At 42.8% G+C, this 26,438-nt stretch overlaps 1 protein-coding gene across 1 annotated transcript in view; it reads right to left on the bottom strand.

Annotated features, from left to right (window-relative positions):
- Positions 1–15,457: 15,457 nt before the first annotated feature.
- The window catches only part of LMBR1L (limb development membrane protein 1 like), a 28,958-nt gene continuing 17,977 nt past the window's right edge, over positions 15,458–26,438 (bottom strand). The window contains exons 4-17 of the mRNA XM_069972137.1: positions 24,711–24,850; positions 22,881–22,984; positions 22,158–22,284; positions 21,148–21,216; positions 20,794–20,858; positions 20,552–20,624; positions 20,379–20,462; positions 19,197–19,273; positions 18,274–18,351; positions 18,065–18,138; positions 17,804–17,894; positions 17,306–17,372; positions 16,413–16,574; positions 15,458–15,853 (exon numbers count right to left, since the gene is read on the bottom strand). Coding sequence (XP_069828238.1) covers positions 15,798–15,853; positions 16,413–16,574; positions 17,306–17,372; positions 17,804–17,894; positions 18,065–18,138; positions 18,274–18,351; positions 19,197–19,273; positions 20,379–20,462; positions 20,552–20,624; positions 20,794–20,858; positions 21,148–21,216; positions 22,158–22,284; positions 22,881–22,984; positions 24,711–24,850 — 1,267 coding nt within the window. The 3' untranslated portion in view covers positions 15,458–15,797. The remainder of the gene's footprint in view (positions 15,854–16,412; positions 16,575–17,305; positions 17,373–17,803; positions 17,895–18,064; positions 18,139–18,273; positions 18,352–19,196; positions 19,274–20,378; positions 20,463–20,551; positions 20,625–20,793; positions 20,859–21,147; positions 21,217–22,157; positions 22,285–22,880; positions 22,985–24,710; positions 24,851–26,438) is intronic.

Raw genomic sequence — 26,438 nt, 5'->3', positions numbered from 1 at the left:
CGTCCTCTCTACTTCTCTGAACTTCTCCTATCTCTCAGCAGGCAACTCAGTCAGCATGACTATACTCCTTCTCAGCTCTCAGCACAGATCTGGTCACTAAGGTCTAAAGTAACTTATTAAGCTGAAACATACTGTGTATCACTGTATCAAGTATTCTGGCAAAAGAAGAGTTTATTTATTTTAATTGGACTCTGTGTTCCTTATCCAAGCACCTACACAGCCATTACATCTACCTTAGGTCATCTCCCCTCTATGTGGGTGGCGGTACCAATAGTCCTGGTGGGTCACAACTCCACCCCAGACCACCGTGATAAGTACCCAAGGGACCCCCAAACAGCCCAGCAGGTTACTGACCACAGGGGAAAAGGGTATAGCCAGCCTCACTAAAATGAAAGCAGGTGTGCCATCATACCTGTGTGCCCCAACCAGCACTGGTGTCACAACAGTATAACACCTGGCTGAGCTATATCCCGACCAACCACTGCTGCAGTGAAGTCACACTTCACCATCTGGCAAGTGACCGGTTGTCCATTACACCGGTGGAGCACCACATATGGCTAGGTTCACTTCTGCATAGGAGGCTCTATTCGGGGCCTCCATCACAGATTCAACAACTGTGAATAGCCGGTCAGCTGTACGATGGACAGCAATGCAGCCTGACTCACCCCACTGACTTTAATAGGGTCCATTGGGTTTCTAGCTGGTGGACGTTATTTTCCTGGATTTTAACAGGGGAAATTATTCTGAGATAAAGACCCCCAACAGCACCATATCATCACGTATAGGTCTCCTTGTTCTAAATACATTTCCTAATGGCATTGGCTGGATGTTTGGGGTCCTTGTCCTGCTACAGAATACATTTAGAGCCAGACAACTCCCTAAGGGTATTGCTAGATGGATAAGTATCTGTTTCTCAGCATTGAGCGCACCATTATTCCTGACCAAATACTTAATTCCACTTGCCTTAAGCTTGCAAGGCACCTCCACTATGCCCAGCTGTTACATGCAGACACTCATCGTTGTACCGCTCTTCAGCCCCTTGGCGAACAATCTGCCTTGTTTTATGTCTATTTGGCACAGATCTTTCATAAACATAATTTCTGTCTCCAGATCTTCTTCCAACTGGTTTCTGCCAGCGATGCTGCTGCTGGACATTGTCAAGCATGGTCTGTTTCTGATCTGCTGCATTAAATTTCCTTTGTGAACCACTGCGTCTACGGTCCATATTGTTGCCCATTTCTTTGTAATTCTTAAAAGAGCTCGGATAGCACATATGGAAGGGCCGTGTCCTCTCCAGTCATACTCAACCTGACCAGTAAGTGTCAGAGGTCACACATCACACATGGCCCTTGATACCATTTCATGCATCCCCCAACCACAAGGTAAGCAGTTTTATGATGTGCACAGACTATATGATTTCCTGGTGGAGACCATGAGCAGTATTCTCCTTAAAGCGACTCTGTACCCACAATCTGACCCCCTTGTACATTCACATAGCTGCTTTTAATCCAAGATCCGTCCTGGGGTCCGTTCGGCAGGTGATGCAGTCATTGTCCTAAAAAACACTTTTTAAACTGGCAGCCCTGTGCCAAACGTCCGTGGCCTAGATTGTGTATGCATTAGGCTCGCACAACCTCTCTGTCCCTCCTCAACATTAGGAATGCTCCTGGCAGATTTTCTACTATTCATCACCAGTGTCAGCACGGCACATGGGCTTGATCAGTAAGGCACCTGTGCAATGTTCAGACAGGAGAAAATGTTCTAGGGGCATTCCTAATGATGAAGAGGGTGGGAAGGAGGGATGGAGGAGTGGTGTAAAGTTAGGGCACGGACTCCAGGACAGATCTTGGATGAAAAGCAGCTATCCAAAGGTACAAGTGGTTTGGGGCGTCAGATTGTGTCATACACGGATCCCTCAAGCCCAACACTAGGCACAACACAGTGCATCAGTTTTACCGAGATTGCTCATTGCACATGTATCGTAGTACCCACAGAATAAAGTAGCACCTGCAGGATCAGACTACAGACATGGTTTGTTTGTAGTCTGTAACCATGGAGACACACAGATTGGTATAGAAAATATATGAACAAACAGCAGAATTGGTAGCAAAGCTGTTTCTATATTTCATTTCACTTTCTTAAGATTTTACCAATATTGGAGCAATATTATATACAGTGAATAGGATTCATGATCTCACAGCTGATTCTTTCCCATACACTTTACATCTCCAGGCTGATGATCTAAGTGGCACTCAGATGCTAGAGAACAGCTGCAGAGGTGTAACACAGCTTTCAGGGTTTCCGGACTCGTGCCAGAGGCTGCCAGGCGGACGGACAAAGCTGTCAGTGCTGCACACCGCACCCTCCCTAGACAATGTAATCAGTGTCAGGAAATACATGAGTACCCCCCATCGCTGAGACTGTGGGACATAAAGGACAAGGAAACAATCACTTATGGATTTCCACTTCAGAGTAACTCCACTGGTATAAAGACACATGTACAAATACTGAACTTGAAATAAGGAAACTTAAAAGGTAAAAATAAGGCCAATCATTTACGTTAAGTTTATGTTTTTTTTTTGTAGATCACAAGATATAGTTGCTTTACATAGGACCTCACCCTCAGTAGTTTCCCAGTAGTATGTGGATAAGCAAACAGGGTGTAACTGTATAATGACACACAGTATTTTCTATAATCTGTGAGAAAGAAATGTATAAAAATAATCAAACATATACAAAGGTACAGTTAGGGCTAAGGGTGCTGTATTGGATCGGTATTATGGTATACAATGTAAATGTATGCAAAGTACCCCTCCTCCAGAAGGAGGAAAACCTGCTCTCTGGTGCCAACTATTGGAGGTAACATTCTTGCAGCTCAATGCTAAGCCCTGTTAAAGGGGTACACCAGCGAAAATAGTTTTTCTTTTAAATCAACTGGTTTCAGAAAGTTATATTGATATGTAATTTACATCTGTTTAAAAATTTCTGGTCTTGCAATGCTAATCAGCTGCTGTATGTCCTGTAGGAAGTGGTGTATTCTCTCCAGTCTGCCACCTGTGTGTGTGACAGGAACTGTCTAGAGCAGAAGCAAATCCCTACTGCTTTGGACAGTTCCTGTTACAGACAGGTGTGGAAGCAGCGAGCAATGTGTCAAACTGGAGAGAATAAACCACCTCCTGTAGGACATACAGCAGCTGATAAGTACTGGAAGACTTGAGATTTTAAAAATAAAAAAAACACCCTTTAAGGGCCTTGAAACATGACTGCGGATTATTAGTCAAAGCAGAATCTCCTCAAGAAGGAAAAGTTTCCCATCTATAGATAGCTATTTTGAGTTTTTGACCATATTTATCCTGTGACACAGTTCTAGCCGTTCTTGCAGTTTTTTCGTACCTAATGCAGTACTTAACGAATGGCTTGCATTTTTTCCCCTTCTACAGTGGTACCTTGGTTTAAGAGTAACTTGAATTGAGAGCATTTTGCAAGAAGAGCTCATAGTTTTTCAAAATTGTAACTTACTTTGGTTTAAGAGCTTCCTGTACTGGGTGGGAGGGGGAGGGGAATGGTCTGCATAGTAGGGTCTACAGTACTGTACTCTGACCCAGGAAGTCTCCCTCACCTTCCAAATCATAGCAGATCAACTTCAGGCTGGGGCTTGCATCAGGGGACAGGACTGTGGAGTTAATCTCTTCAAAGCTGTAACCCCTCTATGTGCCCACATCTGCCCTGCTCATTCCTTCATGCTCCCTGCAGTCTCTATTAGCCCTTGTGTTTCCCATCCTCTCCATTCCTGCTATACTGTGCCTGCACTTACACTCCGCTATACACACTGCTGCTATAATGTGCCTGCACTCACACTCAGCTATACACAGTACTGCACTGTACCATACTTAAAGTGAATCTGTGACCCTCTAACCTCCCACCGAGCTGGTGGCACAGCTGGATAGATATCAGTAAAAGAATTCAGTGCATACCTTTGTTGCCTGTGTCTGTAATCATAAGGGCCGTCATAGTGTCTAAGGAGCTGAGTTTATCTTTAATAGGCTCCACCTCTTTGACACTATTCACAGCCCAAATAAAGGTGTTTTTGTATGAACATAAAAACACAGAGAAGGGCAAGGGTAGGTTCTCAATTCTTTTATTGACACCTATCCTGTGGTGCTGCCAGCTCGGCCAGGGGGGGGGGGGGGGGGGGGGGGGGGGACAGATAGCAGTACCTTATAGCGCAGTATTCCTAAGGCCTTGGCCTTGTGAACTGCAACTCAGATAGCATGGCCTTACAGTCTCAGGTTGTTTGATGCACTGACAACAGTGTACATAGTTCCTGACTACTACAAACACTTCACCCATCAATCTGTATACTTTGGGGAGACAACTCCTTGAGCTGATTTACCTATGAGAGAAAGGGTTACACTGGTCAGCTACACAATATACGACATTATCTTAACCTAGATCTAGGAAGCCATCACAACAAGTTTATTATCACCATTGGCCAAAGTCCTGCTAGATAAGTGTTGGTTCTGTGCCCTGACCGAAGAAAATGCCCGGTTCTTTAAGCAAAGTGTTTCTTCCTGAAGGCAAGAAAGTGGCAAAGTTACAGGTCACCTAAAGCCACTACCATGTACTGAGCTCACTATGGAACTATAGATAGGGGTATAATGTACTTGACTCTTCATAGAAGAAGCAGACTTATTTCCAGTTTCTGGTCAGTGGAGCTGGCTGTATTGCCGCAGCCTATATTTATCCAATCTGAGATCTTTGTTACAGGAAAAGTGAACAAACGATGGTGCCAGTCAGTGAGGGGGATGCGGCTGGCATTTACAATTATTACGGCTGGTGAACAAATGAGGAGACCCTGCCAGGAGATTTCCACCAGAGGGAGGAATAAGACGTAGGGTCTGAGAGCCAGGCAAAGCATTTTTCCCATTACATATAGTGCATGCAGTCAGGAAGGGCTGTAAGTGATGCCGAGCACAATACGGCATCAAAAACGGGGAGACGCGTTATTCACACAGTGCTTTGTCCTAAGCTGTCCCCATGACCAGTTCTTTATTTATCTTAACCCTTTAGGAGAGAGATACTATAGCTTTATAAGATAAATTGGGCCTTTATTAGTTTTTGTTTTGGTTTTTTTTTCACAACTTTTTATTAAAAAAAATTCAAATTTTTAATTTATAGGGGGCAATGTATCAATGGAGACTTTTGAGTGAGTACTTCTTCAGTGATTGCTGTGTTTTATAAAATTTTTCTAAAATATTTTAGACAACAGTGGAACTTAGAGATACATTGCACCTCTAGAATAAAGATAGGTTAGCAAAGCATGGGGACAAGGACTTAGATGTATGCAAAGACAAAAACAATGTATAATACAGGTTATTTTTGAAATAAACATACACTGTTATCCTCTAAAATAGAGAGCAACAAAAAGGAGCACCCTCCCACCACCATGGATGCAGAGCAACACAAAGAACTCCCGGGCTAACAACCAGGTAGTTAAAGACGTCCCAGAGGGCCAGCAAAATCTCCCTTAAAATACCATGTAGTGGATTTAAACTGGACCATTAGAGTAAAGGCCGTATTACACACTGTGTCCATGTCAGGTCATTGCTTGCTTCCCCCTTGTTTTTCGCTGCTAGTGCTATTCAGGGCAGTTTCTAGGTCTTTTCGGCAACAGGGCGAATCTTGATAAAAGCGCCCCCCACCCCCACCCGCCCCACCAAAGCACACTAAGTTTTCAGCCCTGGGGTAGGAAGGGGGGCTTTTATCAAGATTCGGGTTGCTAAGAAGGGGCAGTGTGTGTATTACAGCATAGGGCACCCCAAATAATGTTCTACTGAATACAAAAACATCATTGGCAACCCGAATATAGTAGCCTATCTCCCCCCCCCATAGTGCCTAATATTTTAGCCAGTCCTCCCTATAATGCCTTATATAGTAGCCAATCCCCCTATAGTCCCTGGTATAGTATCTATTCCCCCAATAGTGCCCGTTATAGTATCTAATCCCCCCATAGTGCCTCATATAGTAACCAGCCCCCCCTATAGTGCCTCCCTCCATAGTGCCATATATAGTAGCCAGTCCCCCATAGGGCCTCATATAATAGCCAGTCCCCCCTCATAGTGCCCCATATAGTAGCCAATCACCCCATAGTGCCTCATACAGTAGCCTGTCCCCCCTATAGTGCCTCCCTCCATAGTGCCATATATAGTAGCCAGTCCTCCCCCATAGTGCCTCATATAGTAGCCAGTCCCCCCTATAGTGCCTCATATAGTAGCCAGTCTCCCCTATAGTGCCTCATATAGTAGCCAGTCTCTCCACGGTGCCTCATATAGTGGCCAGTCCCCCATAGTGCCCCATATAGTGGCCAGTCCCCCATATAGTGGCCAATCCCCCATAGTGCCATATATAGTAGCCAGTCCTCCCCCATAGTGCCTCATATAGTAGCCAGTCCCCCCTATAGTGCCTCATATAGTAGCCAGTCTCCCCTATAGTGCCTCATATAGTAGCCAGTCTCTCCACGGTGCCTCATATAGTGGCCAGTCCCCCATAGTGCCCCATATAGTGGCCAGTCCCCCATATAGTGGCCAATCCCCCATAGTGCCATATATAGTAGCCAGTCCCCCATAGTGCACCATATAGTAGCCAGTCCCCCATAGTGCACCATATAGTGGCCAGTCCCCCATATAGTGGCCAGTTCCCCATAGTGCACCATATAGTGGCCAGTCCCCCATATAGTGGCCAGTTCCCCATAGTGCACCATATAGTGGCCAGTCCCCCATATAGTGGCCAGTTCCCCATAGTGCCCCATATAGTGGCCAGTCCCCCATAGTGCCATATATAGTAGCCAGTCCCCCATAGTGCCTCATATAGTGGTCAGTCCCCTATAGTGTCCCATATAGTGGCCAGTCCCCCATAGAGCCCCATACAGTGGCCAGTCCCCTATAGTGCCTCATATAGTGGCCAGTCCCCCATATAGTAGCCAGTCCCCCATAGTGCCCCATATAGTGGCCAGTCCCCCATATAGTGGCCAGTCCCCCATATAGTGGCCAGTCCCCCATATAGTAGCCAGTCCCCCATAGTGCCATATATAGTAGCCAGTCCCCCATAGTGCCATATATAGTAGCCAGTCCCGCATAGTGCACCATATAGTGGCCAGTCCCCCATATAGTAGCCAGTACCCCATAGAGCCCCATATAGTGGCCAGTCCCCCATATAGTAGCCAGTCCCCCATAGTGCCCCATATAGTGGCCAGTCCCCCATAGTGCCCCATATAGTGGCCAGTCCCCCATAGTGCCCCATATAGTGGCCAGTTCCCCTATAGTGCCCCATATAATAGCCAATCCCCCCTATAGTGCCTCATATACCCATATATTATACAACCTCCACCTACCCCCCCCCCCCTTCCCCATAGTGCTTCCACCAGAAAAACAGTAATTTACCAGTACTGGCTCCCCGGCAGCCCCTCTATAGCGCTCATTCTTCTGTCATTCTTCAGCACAGGCAGCCGGGTACAGAGACGCTGCCTGTGCTGGGTGTCCCTGCAAATGACAGAGGCTGCAGGTCACATCCGCCGCAGGCAGCGTCCCTGTACCCGGCTGCCTGTGCCGGAAGATGAGAAAGGAGCTGCCGGGGAGCGGGACAGGTGAGTAACCCTGGTAACCCCCCCCCCCCCTCTCCTCTCTTCCTAAGGATTACAAGGCAGCGCCGCGGCCGCGCTGCTGACTGGAGGCTAAGGGCCGCCGCCGAAATAAGGGTGCTGCCAGACGCTTGGTCCGGCAGCGGCCCTTAGCCTTCAATTTGCTCTGGGTGAGTGCAGAGGGGGCTGGGCGCTGTCGGGCACCGCCGGGGCGCCCCCTAGCTGAGGGCGCCCCGTGCGGTGGCCCGGCCCGCCCGGCCCTAGAAACGGCCGTGGTGCTATTGCACACACACACAGCGAGCGGGGAGCAGTATTGTACAGGTGGCCCATTGGTATCAACGACATCTTCTGCAGCCGCCGCTCTGATTACACGTATCGATGTACAGCAGACCGTCAGTGCACACATCGTGCTCTTTCAGCATGTTGAAAGACCACGTTCAGCCGACATTGTGCACTTGCTGATTCATTGCCTTGCAACATGCGCTATTATAATAATCAATTATCGACCAAGTAAGGCCGATAACCGTATGGTGTAATAGGGCCTTTACCATCTCTGGGTCAGTAAGAAAATCTATTACAAAGGTCTTCCACTATTTGAAAAAATTAGAAGCGCTAGCTTTCTTAGGGTCCTATTACACGGAACGCTTTTTAACGATCGCAAACGAGATTGTTTATCGTTTACCTCAAATCATTCACCATATTACACAGAACGATAGTCGTTAGATACGATCGTTATTGCAATTGTTATTGCGAACGTTTATTCCTTCTGATCTCGCGAAAACAATAGGCAATGTGCTATTACACTGAACGATTAGTGAAAAAGTGCGGAACTTGAGCGAACGAACGTGGAATTACAGCGAACAATTAACAATCATTTTAGGTTCAGATCTAAATCAACGATCAACGACATATGAACGATTTTTCGATCGTTGCCTGCAATTACACAGGTCGATTACACAGGTCAAAAAAAAAAAAAAAATTTACTGGTGTCCAAAATATTTTAATGATTTTGGGGTATTTTTGGGGTGCTGATTCTGAATATGCTATCAGTTTTGCCAGATTGGCTCAAGTTTTTTTTTTCATGTCTTGTTCATTTTTGAAGATTACTTTCTAAAACTAGTTAAAATAAACTAAAATCAACATTTACTTTGTAAAATTTATTGTATTCATGACAATAGCAATAAAGTTAATGCGCGTGTAGCAAATTACGTCTTTTTTTTTTTACACATTTCACGAAAATTCTCAAAAACTTGAGCCAATCTGGCAAAACTGATGACATATTCAGAATCAGCACCCCAAAGTTACCCTAAATTCGTTGAAATATCTTTGGCCCCAAAAATGCTGTTGACCTGTGTTATCTTTTAAATTCGAACGATTTAACAATTTTCCGCACGATAATCGTCCCGTGTAATAGGGCCCTAAGTTCTTTCACACTCTAACCTCTCGAGATAGATATAGTGTTTGATCTGAAGAATCACCTCTGACATCAATGGGAGGACCGGCCGCAACCACTTCTGCAACATGCACCATTTGGCAATCAGTAAGAAAGCATGGATGGTCAAGGATGAGGATTCAGGTACAGAAGAGTTTTGCGGCCTCATAGAGAGTGAATTCTGCCACTCGACATGTCAATTCTTTGAGCAGATGGCAGAACATGCTGGCAAATATCATTGAGTCGATGAACAGGTGGAACTTCAGGCAGAGGCCGTGCCGTGGAATCCACTTGAAGTCGCTGCGCATATTCCGTAGTGGGGACATACTATGGAGTCTATGGACCCCAACTCCTGCAAAGAGATGGGGTTAAGGAAGCTGGGGATTGGAGGACCACGCTTATGTCCTTGCATTATCTAGTGATGATGGGGGTCTGTACAACAGACTTTGGATGTCTTGTAGATTGTAAGCTGTAAACCCTGGTAAGGAGGGTCCTCTACCCCATGTACCAATCAGTAATTAACTTTTTTCAAGTAGTGTTTTCTTGACTTAAGGGTATGTTAACACTGAGTAAAAGCGACTGAATCCCTCCTGCCTCAGTGTGTTAATTGGATGCCGCAGCTTTTTAGTGTGAACATAACCTTGTGTAATGGTGCGCTTTTACACAGACAGATTTATCTGACAGATCTTTGAAGCCAAAACTAGGAGCAGACTATAAACAGGGATCAGGTCATAAGAGGATAGATCACAGTCTTTCCTTTTTTAAATCCATTCCTGTCTTTGGCTTCCAAAATCTGTCAGTTAAATCTTTATGTGTAAACGCACCCTTACAATTTCTAAAGTGTCCAGGTATAAAGTGTGCTTAAAAAAATAAATAATAATGTATGTGTGTGTATGTCAGATGCTTTAAAGGAAAAGTCAAGTGAATTTTTTTTTTTTTAATAAAGTATTGTATTGCCCCCCATTAGTTATACAAATCACCAATATAGACTTATTATGGGAAATGCTTATAAAGTGCTTTTTTTTCCTGCACTTACTACTGCATCAAGGCTAAAGGATAAAAGGATAAAGGATAAAATGGTGATGTCACTTCCTGGATAACATGGTAATGTCACTTCCTGGATAAAATGGTGATGTCACGACCCGGCTCCCAGAGCTGTGCGGGCTGTGGCTGCTGGAGAGGATGATGGCAGGGGGATGCTCAGTGTCCCTCCAGTGCCCTGTGTCCCTCAGTGTCCCCCTGCCATCACCCTCTAATAAAAATTATCGTCGGACTTCTCCTTTAACTATTATTTCTATTTTCTTAGTGTGCCATTTGCGTCACTAAAGCTTTTGACCATCAATTGATCTGTTTATAACCAACATGGAAAGATGTAGACTTGGTAACCTGGTATAGGTTTCATTACAGGTAAACACGTCATGTACTTTCATGCATTAAAATAAACACGACCACCATGTACAAAACAGGAGGAGATTTTAATTGGTTGAAAATAGTGTTTTATGCTTTTTTTTCCAAAACAAAAATATACATCAATCAATACATCCATACTATCTGAAGTATATTCTTCCATAGGCGATTCCTGTGCAGCTTGTCCAGGCCCTGGTGACTACTCATCCCAGTATGCCTTTCATATCACCTGGCTGTATAACTTGTAGTGTTTTCACAGTTTAGTTACATTCTTTGGAGTTTATTGCATCATCTTTAGTATCTCTGCCTCTGGCCATGCACACACAGCAAACCAATGGCTATCCTTAGGAAATGTCCGATGCAGGCAGATTAAGCAGGGAATAGCAGGTCACCTCTTATCACTAGTTAAGTATGGATTTTGACATCTTGAAGGAAACCCCAATGGTATATATCGGAAGTGCAAAGGAGGAGCAGGCACTAATGAAAAACATTTAAGGCTATGTTCACACACAGTATTTTTTGCTCAGTATTTTTCAAACAAAACCAGGAGAGGATTAAAAACACAGAAGGGCTATGCTCACACACTGTGGAAATTTAACGGCAATTAACAGCCGTTGGTTCAAAACGTTATTTGTCATTAAATGGCGGCCATCCACTCAATTTCAACAGTTTGTGAACATAGCCTTTCTGTGTTTTCAATCCACTCCTAGTTTTGGTTGAAAAATACTGCGCAAAAATATTCTGTGTGAACATAGCCACAGCCTGATTTCACATTAGTAGAATACAGATTAGGCCTGCAAGTCCCAGTCTGACTAGCCAAAGGGAGAGCGGTTAGTATTGGTCTTAAGCCTTATGGTCAGACCGTGATTTACGGCCATAATATGAATGCAAAAACATACCTATACTCTACTAATGTAAAACTGGTCTATGGATGTAGAAGGGGGTGGGGGGGTGGGGGGGCTACATTTCTTATAGGGCAAAAATTCTACAACCAAACATTCTTTTCTTCATCATACAGAATAAGCAGATGCATCAGGGACATCTCACCGTACAGGAATATACATTCACATACTCACATACTACCTGACTTCTATCATCCTCAACACTAAATGGAAGATCTTGCTGGATAACACTAATTCACTTTCTCCTTTCTGATGTCAGCATTCTAGTCAAAATACAATTCTATACAACTAAAACTAAAGATAAAAAAAAAGAAAGATAGTCCACAGATTTTTCATTTATCCATTTACAGGAAAATAGATGTTTACACAGCACGGCTGCTTATGGCCAGCGGAGGCGAGGACATACACATAACACAGTGAACTGGTGCCACAGAAATATTACACTGACAAGGATGGGCAGGAGTGGCTGGAGATCACACAGATTATTAGCACAATCACAGGAACACTCAATATACATATAGACAGGTGGAGTCCTGGCAGTTAAGTGGTCACCCATAGAGTATACAAGGGAAAATGATGAACTCGAACACAATTCAAGGTGTCCCTATCTGTTGTGGAGGAAACCATGTCTGCATGCTGGGGCCAAGGACTGACTGATTGTACCATTAATACTGGAGATGTATGATCATTGGTCACCACATGAGAGCGAGGAGTCACCCACAGTATGTATGAGCACCCTCATAATCACGTACAGTGAGGCCACACAGGCGGCCAGCTACATTTCACACTCCTGATGGGTGCCGCACTTAATCAGGTTTATCACAGTAGTGACAGCATCTGAGGGGGTAGTTTATTAGCTTAGCCAGCAGGTTGCAGTTAGCTAAAGCCTCCACTAGGGGGGCTCAGTGATCTTTAATTCAACAGTATATTGCTGTATAGCTGCGTGCAAAGAATTCCACGGTGTAGGGGATAAGTGTCAGATTTTGGTGGATATTACTGCTGGTATACCTCACGATCTCCAGAATGGGGCCTTGAGTGTTTGTTGGAGTGGCCAGTTAGGTGTGCACCCCACCGCTCTATTACAGTCTATGGAGCTGCTGGAGATAGCCAAGACCACCTGGCTACGTTTGGCAGCTCTATAGACAATGAATGAAGTGTCATTCATAATAATCACGGCCACACTTTAGAGATTGGGCAGCTTGCAGCAGTCAGACTATCTGCAACCTACCCATTTTTTTCTTTATAACATGGTGGTCTATAAAAGACACAGGCCACAAAGTAGCAGTCACTTTTTTTTACAGACATATTCTCCTTTTATTATACTGTGTATGAACCTCAAGGTAATATTATATATATATATATATATATGCGTGTGTAAAAACTGGACTATTCTTATAAATAATGTGTTAAAATTTGGTCCTCATGTGCACAAGTCTGAAATTAGGGCCAAAATAGGGAGGAATGGGTAATTGTTTTGTTATTTCATGTACTATTTCTGCTACTACAATCTTTTTCTTTCTAAGTTTGGAACCAGGTTTTAACAAGTATTGGCTATTCTATTCCCATTTCTAAGAAAAATTACTGAAAAGCATAGTAAGCCACTTTATCATTATCGTTTGCTCCAACTAAAGAAAAAAAATGGTCTGCTGCCACCTAGTGGTGGAACTGGCAACAGTCTGATAACTCAACTTTTTTTTTTTTTTTTTTACCTCACTTAAAACAAAAATTAAATCCTATATGTTATGCCTGCTAAAAGGTGGCTACATGAGTATGGAATACTACATTGTGGGCTGATGAAACACTGCCTCGAAACACTCTAAAACCTACATAAGGATGCATTAAAAAGGTCAGAGGAAAAAATGGACAAAACTGCATGTATATTTACAACAAATTGCCTCAAGGTTAGAAGGTGAAAGTCATTTTTGAAATGTGCTGTCAATTGCATTGCAAAACAATAACAAATTTTAAAATAAAATAAAAAAAGTTTTCCAATGTCTTAAAAAAATACTATTAAAAAATACAGCATGAGAAGCCTTTTACTTTGTCTATTAATTTTCCTAACACTTTCGTTTTATCCATAAGGCAACTTTATGCAAGCTTTATTCTTTCTTCAGTAAACATTCATATATTCATAGATCTATAGTAAACTCAGAAATCGGTCCTGAAGAGACAGATCCAGTCAATCTAATAAAACTGATAAGAGGTGGTTAACTAGAACCAAGCTGCGTATTCATATTGGAATAAAATATTGTAAAACTCCCTTTAGATAAAACATACTGTACATATGGGTATATACGCCACAGGTTGTCACTGATATACAATCCACTAAAACCTGTGTGCAACTATAGAATCTAAATCTCTATCATCCGCACAAGCCTATTGGTATATATGTCCTTAAAGGGGTTATCCAGGCTGTTTTTGCAAGAAAGTAGCCGTGTTTTTTCTAACCTTGGATAACCCCTTTAAAGGAGATATCCAGCCTTACAAACCATTGGCTTTTTCTTCCAAAAACAGCACCACACTTGTTCTCAGTTTGGTGTGGTTTTAAAGCTCTGGTTCCATTGCAGTGAATGGAACTAAATTGCAACATCGCACACAACCTGAGGACAGGGGTGGTGCTGTTTTTTGCAAGAAAGTAGCTAGTTTTTTGTGATCCTGCATAACCCCCTTTATATGGATGCAAAATATGGAAGTATTATGGATAAAAACTAGAGATAAACCAAACTTACATTAATAACTATAGCAAAAATAGCATAGCGCTTTCTTAGCTGGACAGCCGGCTTATCAGCCTGCTCCCTTTGAACTCCGGGCTGCTTTACTCTGGGTGCTTGGAAAAGCTGGATCCACTCCTGGGAGAAGTTTCTCAGGACTGGATCCAGCTATTCCAGGCACCTGGTGCAGAGCAGCACAGAGTCCAGAGGTAGCAGGCCGATAGGCCGACTGCCGAGCTAACAAAGCAATTTACAATTTATACTCTGAATTTGCTCATCTCTAATAAAAACTGCATATGTATGACATTTGTATCTTAATAATAAATAATAATGGGCTGTCTTGTAGGCAGGATGTTGGAATACACTTTGAAAAACAAATGCAAAATATATATTGTAGGTAGAAAAATACTGATACCATACAGATCATATACAGATGCATCCACATTTCTATGGAGCCTTTCTCTTGCAATGGGTCAGATCGAGGGGAGAGCTAGCGAGTAAAGTGCACAACGGTGAGCTTTTCCCAGATTGTGGGTGTCTTGGCACAGACCCCAACCAATCAAGACTACTAACATGTTTATGTGACACGTGAAAAGTTTTACTTTACACTGACATTAGCTCTGTATTACAATCCACAACAACGGATGTAATACAGAAACAAAATACACCCATGTGATGTGAGGGTGAGAGGTGTCTGGATGATTATTTTTTTTCTTATTTTTAAGCACTTAGCAAAAACCTCCTCGACAGTCATGGAACATAGATACAAAATAAATACTTAAAGTCTAGAACATCCTCAGAACTAATAGTGAAAGACACGACAAGAGACATTCACTCTAATGCTGCTATAGTTATAAGAGACAAGCTCTTCGGCATACTACACACATTCATGAACAGAGAAGACCCCGATACAAACACGTAAAATTCTTAAGGAGTAAAAAAAAGACACAGAAGACAGAAAGGTGCTGGTCCCTCTCCATATGAGGGCCGGCACAGTCACTTGGTTTATGGGCTTAATAATAGGCTGGTGACCTCTTATTAGTGAAGGACACCAGCGGCTGATGAGATGGCAACAAGACGCCCCCTACAGGCTGGAGTGGAGTTCATGTAAACGGCACAAGTAGAGCTAGGAGACTCACAAAGTCTAGTGACTTCTAGCAGTGTCATCCAATCGAGATGGTGGCGTTAGTGTTAAAAAAAAAACATTCCAGTGATGATTCATCCCGAATAAACCAAGTCTATTGCTACAACCAAACAAGGGTGGTCCATGGAGTAATTCTGGGGTTTGCACGTATCAACGAACAGACCCTTATATAAAAAATAAAATAAAATTGATATCTAATAAAAATAAAGAGAGACAACCAACAAGTCTATTTCTAATCCTTTCCTACTCTTTAGCAGCAGAAATCATATTCAAGCAATGTAAACGGGCAGATTTCACCCCTGCAAGAACTGGCTCAGATTATATTGGAACACTAGATCTTCATCCTGATCAACAGCTAGCAGGATATCGCCAACTACTCCATCCCGATAAATCCGGGACACAGTCGATCCAATGTTCCTGTCCCACGAAGTCCATTCGCCTAATGTCGTTACTCAGCTCCGCCAAGCTAGAACCACCGTCTGAGCAGATTGTCTGACCATCCATGGATTCAAGAACCTGGATACCAGGTGCTCGTCTTACTGACAGACAACATCATGGAGGTAAATCAGGCCTTTCCTTGACTGCGAATTCTGTTCACAGGCAGAGATAATCTGTCTAGTCCTAAAACAGAGGAACAAACAGGGTGATGAGAGAAAAACCTACACAGTACAGGGACGGTCTTATAGGAAAGGTATTTCATAATAATTCTGGATCAGTAAAGAACTTAAGCAGCAGCATAGAGATTAGACAGGACCAGGCATTGCACCAAATGTGCTTAGTCACAAATCTAAAAAAATTATATCATGTCTACAACATTCCACTATCAACAGGAGGTACAGGAGATTGTGCTGCAAGGCATCGGGGTAGTTGTCATCAGGCTGAAATAATAAATCTGCATACACATATAGTGACAGATCTATCACTCACAGCCAGAGAAGCCCTGCTCCTGTCCGATGTTATAACAATGATTTATCTGACACGCCACAGGGTTTTAGAACAAATTAAACATTACTGTAGTGAGGGAAGCTGTCAGTGTTTCATGCTGCTTGTGACTTGGGCAGCATGAAGCAGATGACAGGATTCATGTAAAGAAATCCTAGCACTCTCTCTCTCTCATCTCAAATGGCTGTAAAATGGACTCCTCCTCAAAACCAGGTCTTTTCTAGACAGGACAACATACCGAATGCGCGGATAAGCTCAGCTTGCATGGCCCAGGTAAACTTCTTTACTAGGCAAAGTGTGGTGAGACCGGCAAACAAGATGTTGTACAGGAAGATCAGGTAGAAGTTTCCCAGCCAGTTAAAACGCCCAAAGTCACCAAGAAGGTCAAATCTAGTGATACCTAGAAGTCAAAGAAAACGTCATGAACATACTGTATAAGCCAGCTATTAAGAAGAATCACAGAACAGTGTTGGTGTGGTTTGGCCCATATCTAAAGTGTATCTGTCCCCATAACAAAAACATTTAACATGTCAGAGAGGCTTAAAAGCAAAAAAATTTAAAAAAATCTTTAGAACAGGTTTTAATCGTGTGTAGGACGGATGCAGTATATACGGCTAGTCCTGACACTTGCAGGTTGCTGTTTTTGTATGTCAGAGACATATGTCTAAGTGTTCAGACCCTCACCGAACAACATAATGAGCGGAGACCTATCAAAACTTTTCTTGTGTAAAAAGTTTTTTTTATGGTGACAGTGCCCACAGATACCTGGCAGCTGCCTTATAAATACATTTAGGGTGTACCTGTCATTAAAAAACAAAACAACTTTTGACATACCACAGGGCCATGTCAAAGGTTTGGATAAGTTGGGGTCTCTGCTGAGGGAACAATAGGGAGGAAAAGCACAGTTACCCGCTTCACTTTCTCACTGTCGATCACTGGGGGGCCCAAATTTTTGTGATGGCCAAGCTGATAGTGGTCAATTCCCAGTGATCATACATTCATCTCCTACCCTGTTAATTAGTTATCAAGGATGATCCTTTAATACAATAGCTTAAACTGTCGTCAAAGAAACTGTCTATGAGCAATAAAGCTCTGACTTTATATGACATCTATTTGTAATGTGCCAATTACCTAGTGTTCTGGAGAAGACTGGGAGCGCGGAGCTGAGAACAAGCAAGGATACGCAGTTTCCAATGATCTATAAAAGTAAAGAGAAGTCAAATTACCAAAAAATGATGCAGAAAGCAGTTCTTACTGAAATCATCACTAGCTTTTTGTAGCCCCTCTCGGCTCTAGACGATAGGCGAGGGTTTGAAACTGGGTATTTGCCTCTTATTTCCATGAGCTCTTCATTATCTACCCAGTCAGATAAAAGTCACCACCTCCTTTATTATACAGCGCAAAGAACCAATGCAACAAGCACATATCTATATCAAAGTGCTCCGTGTGATGCATTATTTAAAGGAGAGGTCCCTGCCCGTAGTGATTTTTTTTACCCCCCTGCCTTTAAATGATTTTCCATTTTCTTCTACAAGCTGCAGTTGCAAAGGGCAATGACAGAATTACAGTATTTCTACATTTTCCATAATATAAGTCTCCACAAATAAAGACAAGTAATAACGTTCTTACTTTGGTCATGGTTGTGTTATGTTTCTGGGGCAGGAGTCGTGTAAAGAATGGAGAGCTATAAAACCCAACGACGGACGCGGCCATCAGGTAGCTGTTTTAAGGTTAAGGATTCAACTCCATCACCACTGACATTGTATAAGGAATATTTCAGCCGAGGATACTGATACACAGTATTATGGAGGTGAGTCTCAAACACTGGGACAGACATATGTAACCTATATATATTCAGCTTTACACATTTTACAAAAAAAGAAAGGATACAAAATGAGGACGACTTGCACAGCTGCTCCAAAAGGCCCAAAGACAGAGAAAGATACTTTTCCAAGGCGCGAGTCCTAGGAAAACACAATGTAAGGTTGTTTAGGTAAAAACATTATGGACAATAAATACATTTTTTTTTTAATTATATATATTATATATATTTATTTTTTTTATTACATATTTAATACAGTCTAAATGTAACCAAGTACCTGCATCCCTTTTGGCATGGCCGCATCATCGATAAGAAGCTCCAAGATGTGGAAGCAGACGATCAGCACTGAGATGCCCTAGAAGTAAATGAATAGTCAACATGAGATTTTCTCTGAACAATCATATGACACATCTGAAGCTTTCTGCAGCACTTTAAAACAAGGACAATTCTGCCTTAGGCTGGGGTCACACTACTTCTTTGAAGTCTGTTTAATGTATATGTTTTATGGGAAGAAAAAAAAAAAAGATGCAATTATGTGCAATCCGTTTGGATCTATTTTTTCCATTGACTTTCATTATATATATATATATATATATATATATATAAAAAAAAAAAAAAAGGATCAAAAACGGATGCTTTTCCTTATTTTTGTGTACACGAAAAAGTGGTTGACCATGTTTTTGTGTACAGTAAAAGTAACCATTTAAAAACAGATACGTTAAAGGGACTGCAAAAACCCAGTGTGTGCAGTGTGAACTTAGTCTTACTGAACAATCCCACAACACACGAACTAATATTTGTTGGTGCTTGTAAGCATATTAACCATAATACAGCATGCTGCACCATATCAATACTAAGCTGGTCATTCACTCAGCATGGATTGGTCTGGGCCAAAGCAGTTACTTTTATAATTGATCAAGGAGGTCTGAAGCTTTTCTAATATAACCTCCATATCCTGAGCAATTCAGGAGCTTAACTTAAGTGCAATTTAGGCCAATGCAAGACAAAACCCGGACAATTTTCAAACTTAACAAATGAAACCCAAATTCCAAATAAAATGCCCATTTATTTTCTAATGTGAAAATGCTACCCAGTATATATATAGTTGTAGTAGATATAAACTACATCTAAAAACTAAATGTAGCTCTAGCCTTCTAATCATTATGCATTAGGATTTAATGCAAACAGAAAATAGCCTACCGTGAGTGCAAGGAGCAATAACATGGCCAGGGGGTACACCAGATTACGCTGCCAAGGAGAGGCTTTCCTTCTCATCTCTAAAAGGAAATAAACAATTTTTTAAATTAGAGGTCTAAAGATAACAACATCTCCAGTTAGGGTGCCTTCACACATACCGACTCGCAGGAGAAAACTCGCTGTGAGTTTCTGCTACGAGCCGAGGTCCTGGAAGGCCCCTAAAACTACATACAAGCAGTGGTCTGAAAGACCGCTGCGTGTATGTAATGCAGCCGCCCCCTTAACCCCTTTGGCTCCTGCACCGCTGTCTTCATACATTACCTGGCTCTGGCTGCACGGGGGCCTGCTCTGCCGCCCAGCCAATCAGTGGCTGCGGCTGGGCAACACAATGATTGGTTGGGCGGCAGAGCGGGACCCCGTGCAGCCAGAGCCAGGTAATGTATGGAGACAGCGGTGCGGGAGCCGAAGGGGTTAAGGGGGTGGCTGCATTACATACACGCAGTGGTCTTTCAGACCACTGCTTGTATGTAGTGATAGGAGCCTTCCAGGACCTCGGCTCGTAGCAGAAACTCGCAGCAAGTTTTTTGCTGCGAGTTGGTATGTGTGAAGGCACCCTTAGTATAATTTTTTTCCCCCTTTTCCTTTTCTATTACAGTTATACCAGCTCTGGCCACTAGATGGCGCAGTTGCCTCGTTACTTGGATTTTGATGCCCTTTGGTCCCATGACATAGGGCTTCTCTACAGACAGACAGTACACTGCCAACTTTAATATTAAGTGTAGATGCACCTTAAAAGGTGACAACAGATTGTGGCTATTCATATCCTCCTTCCCAAAATACAAGTCATTCATGCACTGGGTAAGTCTCCACACATCTTCATGACTCAAGGAAAATATTTGGGGAGTTACATAGACTATAAAGAGTTCTAAGCACTTCATTCCCCAATTTGCTGCAGGATACGGTCTCCATTGTAAGTCTATTCACATACTAACATAGAGATTGCAGCAAGCCAGTGGAAGAAGTGCGGAATTAGTCTCAGCACCCAGACATGTTAAAAGTTTTTATGACAGTAACACTACCAAACAATGAGACAATATAGATGACAGAGCTATACGGGTTCTCATGAGGTTGAGCTTCCCTCAGAAAAGGCGTTAAACACTCCAAGCAAATCCACAAGAGTCTCACCTAATGTAATTCTGTGACTCTTTATAGCCAATAGTCTTTTCTGTAGAGCCTCCATGTTCAGATTCAGCCAGCAAGATGCCTTAGCTGTAAAATAAAAGCCCATAATGTGATGAGGCAGATAAGCCAAGGAGCTTTAAACAAGCGATAGTAAATTTCACAGACGTGGTACTTACTTGAGATCTTACGGGATATGGCCGCTTCTTCAAATGCCGTACAGCTAAGGTGTTCCTCTAGGTTCTCCAGGAGCTGTGAGAACAAAAGAGATGAGCGGGAAACATGTATAAACGGCAGCGTTCATTTGTTTACATGAAGAGTACAGCCCAACAAATCCAGCAACACCACCATGACATGAATGGTGCAAAGCAAACATGATAGAATTTAATGGAAGGCCAGAAATGGCGGAATATACACCCACCCGAGGTTTGACTAGCAGCTTCCCTGTAACGGAGAACATCCGGGATAGTCCTAATGGAGTACAGACTGCATAAAGATAAAGAACAAAGACTTTAGTCACATACCATACAGTCCGAGAGAATGTCCATAAATACAACTATAACATAAAGACTATACTATATTCATGTGACACGAGCTTACTGACATTATAGCCTCTGTAGGCTAGCATATATAAGGACACTGTTGTTGAAGGGATCTAAAAGGCTGCTATGTAAAACACAACATACATAACTACATGTGATACAACTACATTACCAGCTTAGCTACAGTGACAATGCTGCAGAATGTCAGGTCTGTGTATTCACATTATACTTACATAGAAGAAGCAGCACACCAAACAGGGAGATGCCAGAGTACAGGTATGGGAGGTAGTACTCCCAGAGATCTGAAAGAAAAGGACTCATGTTACTTCTCCATTAAAGAGGATTTCCACCCAAATGTAGTGCTGTCCATATATAAGCAGCACTATTGTCAGAGACATGTCAAAAGTCTTGGTCGGATTCGGGGCGATTAGACGCTCACTGATCCCTGAAATGTGGCAGAAGAACCACCGTGCGCTTCTCCTTTCATCTCTCCGTAGGAAACAAGCTTCATAAACTTTCTACAAAATCTCCTACAGACATGAGAGACTGGAAGGGAAGTGCTGAGCAGAGTGCTTCTTCCTGCTGGTTTTAGCAACCAGTGAGCATCTTAACACACACCCATGTCAGAAGTTTTTTCTTAAAGGAGAAGTCCAGCCGTTTTGAACATCCAGCAGCGGCAGCGGAATTTTATAACAAGTATGTACCTCTTCCCCATGCCCACGGTGAACGGCAGGACCAGCCTCTGGAACCCTGCCAGGCTCCGGGATCTCCAGCGCGGACACGCTACAACCTGGCTGATAGACTGGCCGCTCAGCCAATCAGTGACTGGGGCGGGACGGTGCTCCAGTCACAGCTTGGCTGAGCAGCCAGTCATCAGCTGGGACAGGCATTTTCCCCTGTGAGACCCCATCACTGGTGGGGATCCCAAGGCTGGTTCCGCCACTCACCGTGGGCACAGGGAGAGGTAAGTTACTACTTGTAACCTATTCCTCCCCTGCCACTGCCAGCAGCAGCATTATCTAAATGTCTGAACTTTTATTAGCAGTGACATTTCAATGGTACCCACACACAGCAGCACCTATCAATCCCACTGTATCACTGGATGACATATAGTGACAGATTGGTAACTGTATGGGAAGCTCATTTGGAGGAAGGAGTGTACCAGCTGCTATCAGACTTCCTATACAGTGTGGATTATTATATAAAACACACACATCAGCATCTAGTTATCTAGAAGACTTACCGTAGAGAGATTCCCTTCCAGCTGCATCATCGTCTACAATTGCAGATGCTACCCAGAGAATGCCGAAGACCAGGAGGGTGAGAAGCAGAAGAACTACTGAGGTCTCATATACTCTGGACATGACTCCCTGGAAGCAGGAGGACAAAGAACACATGCTTTAGGAAAATTAGGACTTTTTTTTATTTTTTTAACATAAAAGTGTAAATGTAGTGTTTTCTGATACATGTGAACACAGCCTTAAGGGGACCCTATTACATTAAAAAGTTCCAGAATGGTGGGTGATCTGTCTAAGACAGAACTGCATTTTCAATGGGACAGGTTCCCTATAAGTCAAATAAATTAAAGGGTAACTCATATGTGTCCCCCCCCCCCCCCCCAAATCAACTGGTACTGCTTATTTAGATTTGTAAATGACTTCTCAAGTCTTCCAGTACTTATCAGCTGCTGTTTGTCCTGCAGGAAGTGTCATTTTCTTTCCAGTCTGACACCACTGCTGCCACCGTTCATGACAGGAACTGTGCGGAGCAGGAGAGGTTTTACAGTTCCTGTCATGGACAGAGGTGGTGGCAGTGGTGTCAGACTGGAAAGAATACACCACTTCCTGCAAGGCATACAGCAGCTAATAAGTATGGGAAGACTTAAGATTTTTAAATAAAATTTAGAAAACTGCAGGTACCAGCTGATTTAAAAAACAAACAAACTCACAGGATTAGATATTTTTACCTTTTTTGATCCTGCAAATCCTTCAGCTTCAGTGAAGAAATATGCAAACGGCATCAGAAATACTAAAGACAGATTGGAGAAGAGAAACACAAGGTTCCACAGGCCTGTAAGAAAAAAAAAAAAGGGTAGAAAAAAATGCTGTTAGCGGGCAATGGACAGAATGTTTTAGAGATGAGGTGATGCACAATTGTGGCCAAATTGTTGCTTCAGGGATTTGCTGCACATTTTTCTCCCTGCTTCTCAGTAAGTAAAGTCTATGAGCATAGCATTAAATTAGAAGCGTATCTGTAAAAATAAAAAGGATTCCTCGTGGAAGGTGGATTGTATCTGTGACAAACGGAAGAATGTGGGACAGGATGTGCTGAGTGATCTGGGTGATATAGGCCAAGTGCACACATGGAGGATATAGCCTGCTCCAGAGATGGGCCCAGATCTCACCCGCTGTTTATTAATAGAGGAAACCCCCAGCGGAATGGAAGAAGCTGAAGATCTTACAAACTAAACAGGAGTAAGGTGATGAGGACATGCTACATACAGTGTATTATATTATACTGCACTAAGTATTAGCAATTTTTTGGCTAGAATGGAATGCACAGGATCTAGCAAAGTCATTGTCTGCAAAAACTGAGGCACCTAATAAAACTTATAATTCTGCATGCGGCAGGTACTTTCCGCACAATTTTGGATATGAGGGTGAAATTTTTTACGTCTGCAACATGCCTGTCGTATTGTGGCTCTTCACAGTTTTTTTAGCACTTCAATGTATAGGGATTTATTCTAGAGCTAAATCTACATGTAACCTGCATGTTTTTCTGCTGAAGAAGCCTAGATCTGTATCCAGAGCAAAATAATTCTGGAGTGGATTGTCATTATTGTATGGATTCTTTAAGTTAATGAGAGTCTATCTTGGTATCTGGTTACCCATTGATAGGCTATCCCCCCGGATAGACAATCAATAGCTGATCTGTAGAGTGGTGACACATGACGTTCCATCCCCCCTCACCAGCTGTTCCAGAATTAAGGAGAGTGTACAGGGACAGAGGCCTCAGCTTTATACACTGTGTCATGGTGGCATGAGGTTATAGCCATAATATTAGGGCCAACACATGCTTCAAATGAGTCCATTACATGGCTCCACTATTCCGCAGACATGGGGGGGGGGGGTTGCTTATTCATTGGCTAATCATTGAGCCTATTTAAAAAGGTGATATCAGCTGGCTCAGTTGATAACCTCCCTGGGTAATGGGGTCCTTTTTATAGCACAGCTAAATGAGGCTGAACTGCTGTAACCCGCTACTGCCCAACATATAGAACCAAAGCTTCTAGCTCCTTCTAGCTGTTTGCATCCAGGCACCGTGGCAATGCAGAACAGCTGATCAGCAGGGGAGCTGCCAGTTAGCAACCTGCCAATAAGCCATCAATGGTCTATCCTGAAAACAGACTATCAATGGGTTTTCCCTGGAAAACTCCTTTAAATATTCATAAAACTTATTGTGCCCTCTGCATTGAACAAATTATTTTCAAATATATAATTTCTTTGTATAATGTGAGAAGAAGCAAAATTAACACAAAGTCCAATAAATCGGATCATGAGTTTATATTCTTCGGGTGTTTTGCACTTTAATTTAACACATTCCTCAGTGTACAGCATGCGAGCTATTTCTGGTATGACAAAGATGATGCAGATTACATGCGCCTCACTGAGCCATTTCACTCCAAGCAATATGAAGTCATTGTGTACATTCCTTCTGGTTTTCTTACAGGGAAAAGGCAGTGTACATTGTTTTTATCTTTGTGTAAAAGTTCCAACGAGTCTCTGCTTGCACTCACCATGGATGAGGGATCCATTGAGCCACTGGATGTAGTAGTTGTGCGGCATAGAGAGAAGCACTTCATTGCTGATGATGGAGAAGGGCAGCAGGAGTACGGCCCCCACGGACACGGCAAGTGTGAAGGTGCACATCCAGAGCCTGGAAAGAAACACAATACTATTACTGACAAACCTATGTTGTTCAGTGCATGTAATCTCTGACTATCTATGCTTCAGATACTATACATCTATGCTGGAAGGCTGAAATACACATTTGATTGGTTGGCTACCAATGCTGTCGGCTTCAACCAACCCATGTATAATGTGAATAGAAGGCTTCAGGATAGGATGACAATTGGCAGATCTGTAGCACTGCAGATACAGCCCCATTCAGGTGTATGGAAGAGATATTGCTGCGGTGTATAGCTATACCCCTAATACTGGCCTGCATCCTTCCCATGAAAGCATACTAGTGTCAATGAAAGTGGCACTATTACTGGTGGCAGGATATTATACTGACTGGGTTTAGCTGGCACAGATGTCTGTGTATATACAGCAGTATCTTTGGGTTACAGAACTGTACGTACGCGCCGTGAATATGGCTTCTCTCACTCACCAAGTATATAAAACGATGAGTTATTACTTCTTCACCAGAAGAACAAGAAATAGGATTACTTGAGCGAATGACTCACCTCTAATCCTCCTTGCACTATACGCCAATTGTGGGTGTAGCCATAAATAAATCACCCAGGTCTTTTATTGCAATTGCTAGTAAAGCCTTCACACCATTGTATAGACACATAATACTGGGTTACATTAACAAGGGATATGCACCCAATAGGTGTCACACTGTCCACATAGACATTATCATAGGGCTAATCCTATAATTGTGACAATTTAGTAAATATTATATAGAGCAAAATCACCTACTTATTATTGACGAGTACAGGCTAAAGTATATGGAGCTATTAAAGGGATATGAGAAGAGACGTCTGTAATGAAGGTAGAGACTTAGACATGTACCTAGACACATCTATGGCAACCAGAATGAAAAGTGACATTGCTCAGGGTGGGATAACTCATCACAAGCCAGTTCCGGTACATGTGCAATAAAGCAAGATAGAGGCCGGGACGATTCCTCTTTGCACCAGATGCCACTGAAATGGATGTATGCCAATGAATCCGGTCACAAGGACCATCAAGGAAACAAGAAAGGGATGGCCAGCTGGACTCTTCAGTAGAGAAGTCCCACCCCCATGACTATTACGGAGAAATTTGCACATTGCCTGCATCAGGTTTACACTTCTGTTTTTAAATAATGAAGGAACAAATAAGATACAGGAACAAGCATGGAAACACAATCCCCAGTAGTATAACGCTTTAGTAGGTGTGGTTTAAAGGGGTTATCTCAAGATTAAAAGTAATCCCCTATTCACAGTATCGGGGATAGCTAGCTGATCAGCAGACCTACAACTGACCTATGTTCTCTGATAGGTCAGACCTCCACCGATCAGCTACTTATCCACTATCCTATGCCCGTCAGGATGTGTTCACATACTGTGGAACTGCCAAGGATTTTCTGCACCAGACTTTATATACATTGATTTGATCTAATACACACTGCACATTTACTACGACGGGTGAAAATGCCCCCCAAAAAAGAGAGCGTTTATAGGCTTTATGTATGAGAAGTTATTACAGTATAATTATTATTTGCTTATGTATACATTTCAGTTTGGTGATCCGGT

Source organism: Dendropsophus ebraccatus, chromosome 5 (assembly GCF_027789765.1).
Source record: "Dendropsophus ebraccatus isolate aDenEbr1 chromosome 5, aDenEbr1.pat, whole genome shotgun sequence".
Taxonomy (NCBI): Eukaryota; Metazoa; Chordata; class Amphibia; order Anura; family Hylidae; genus Dendropsophus; species Dendropsophus ebraccatus.
The sequence above is the reverse complement of the archived record's forward strand: the minus strand, read 5'-3'. Positions and strand labels throughout refer to the sequence as shown.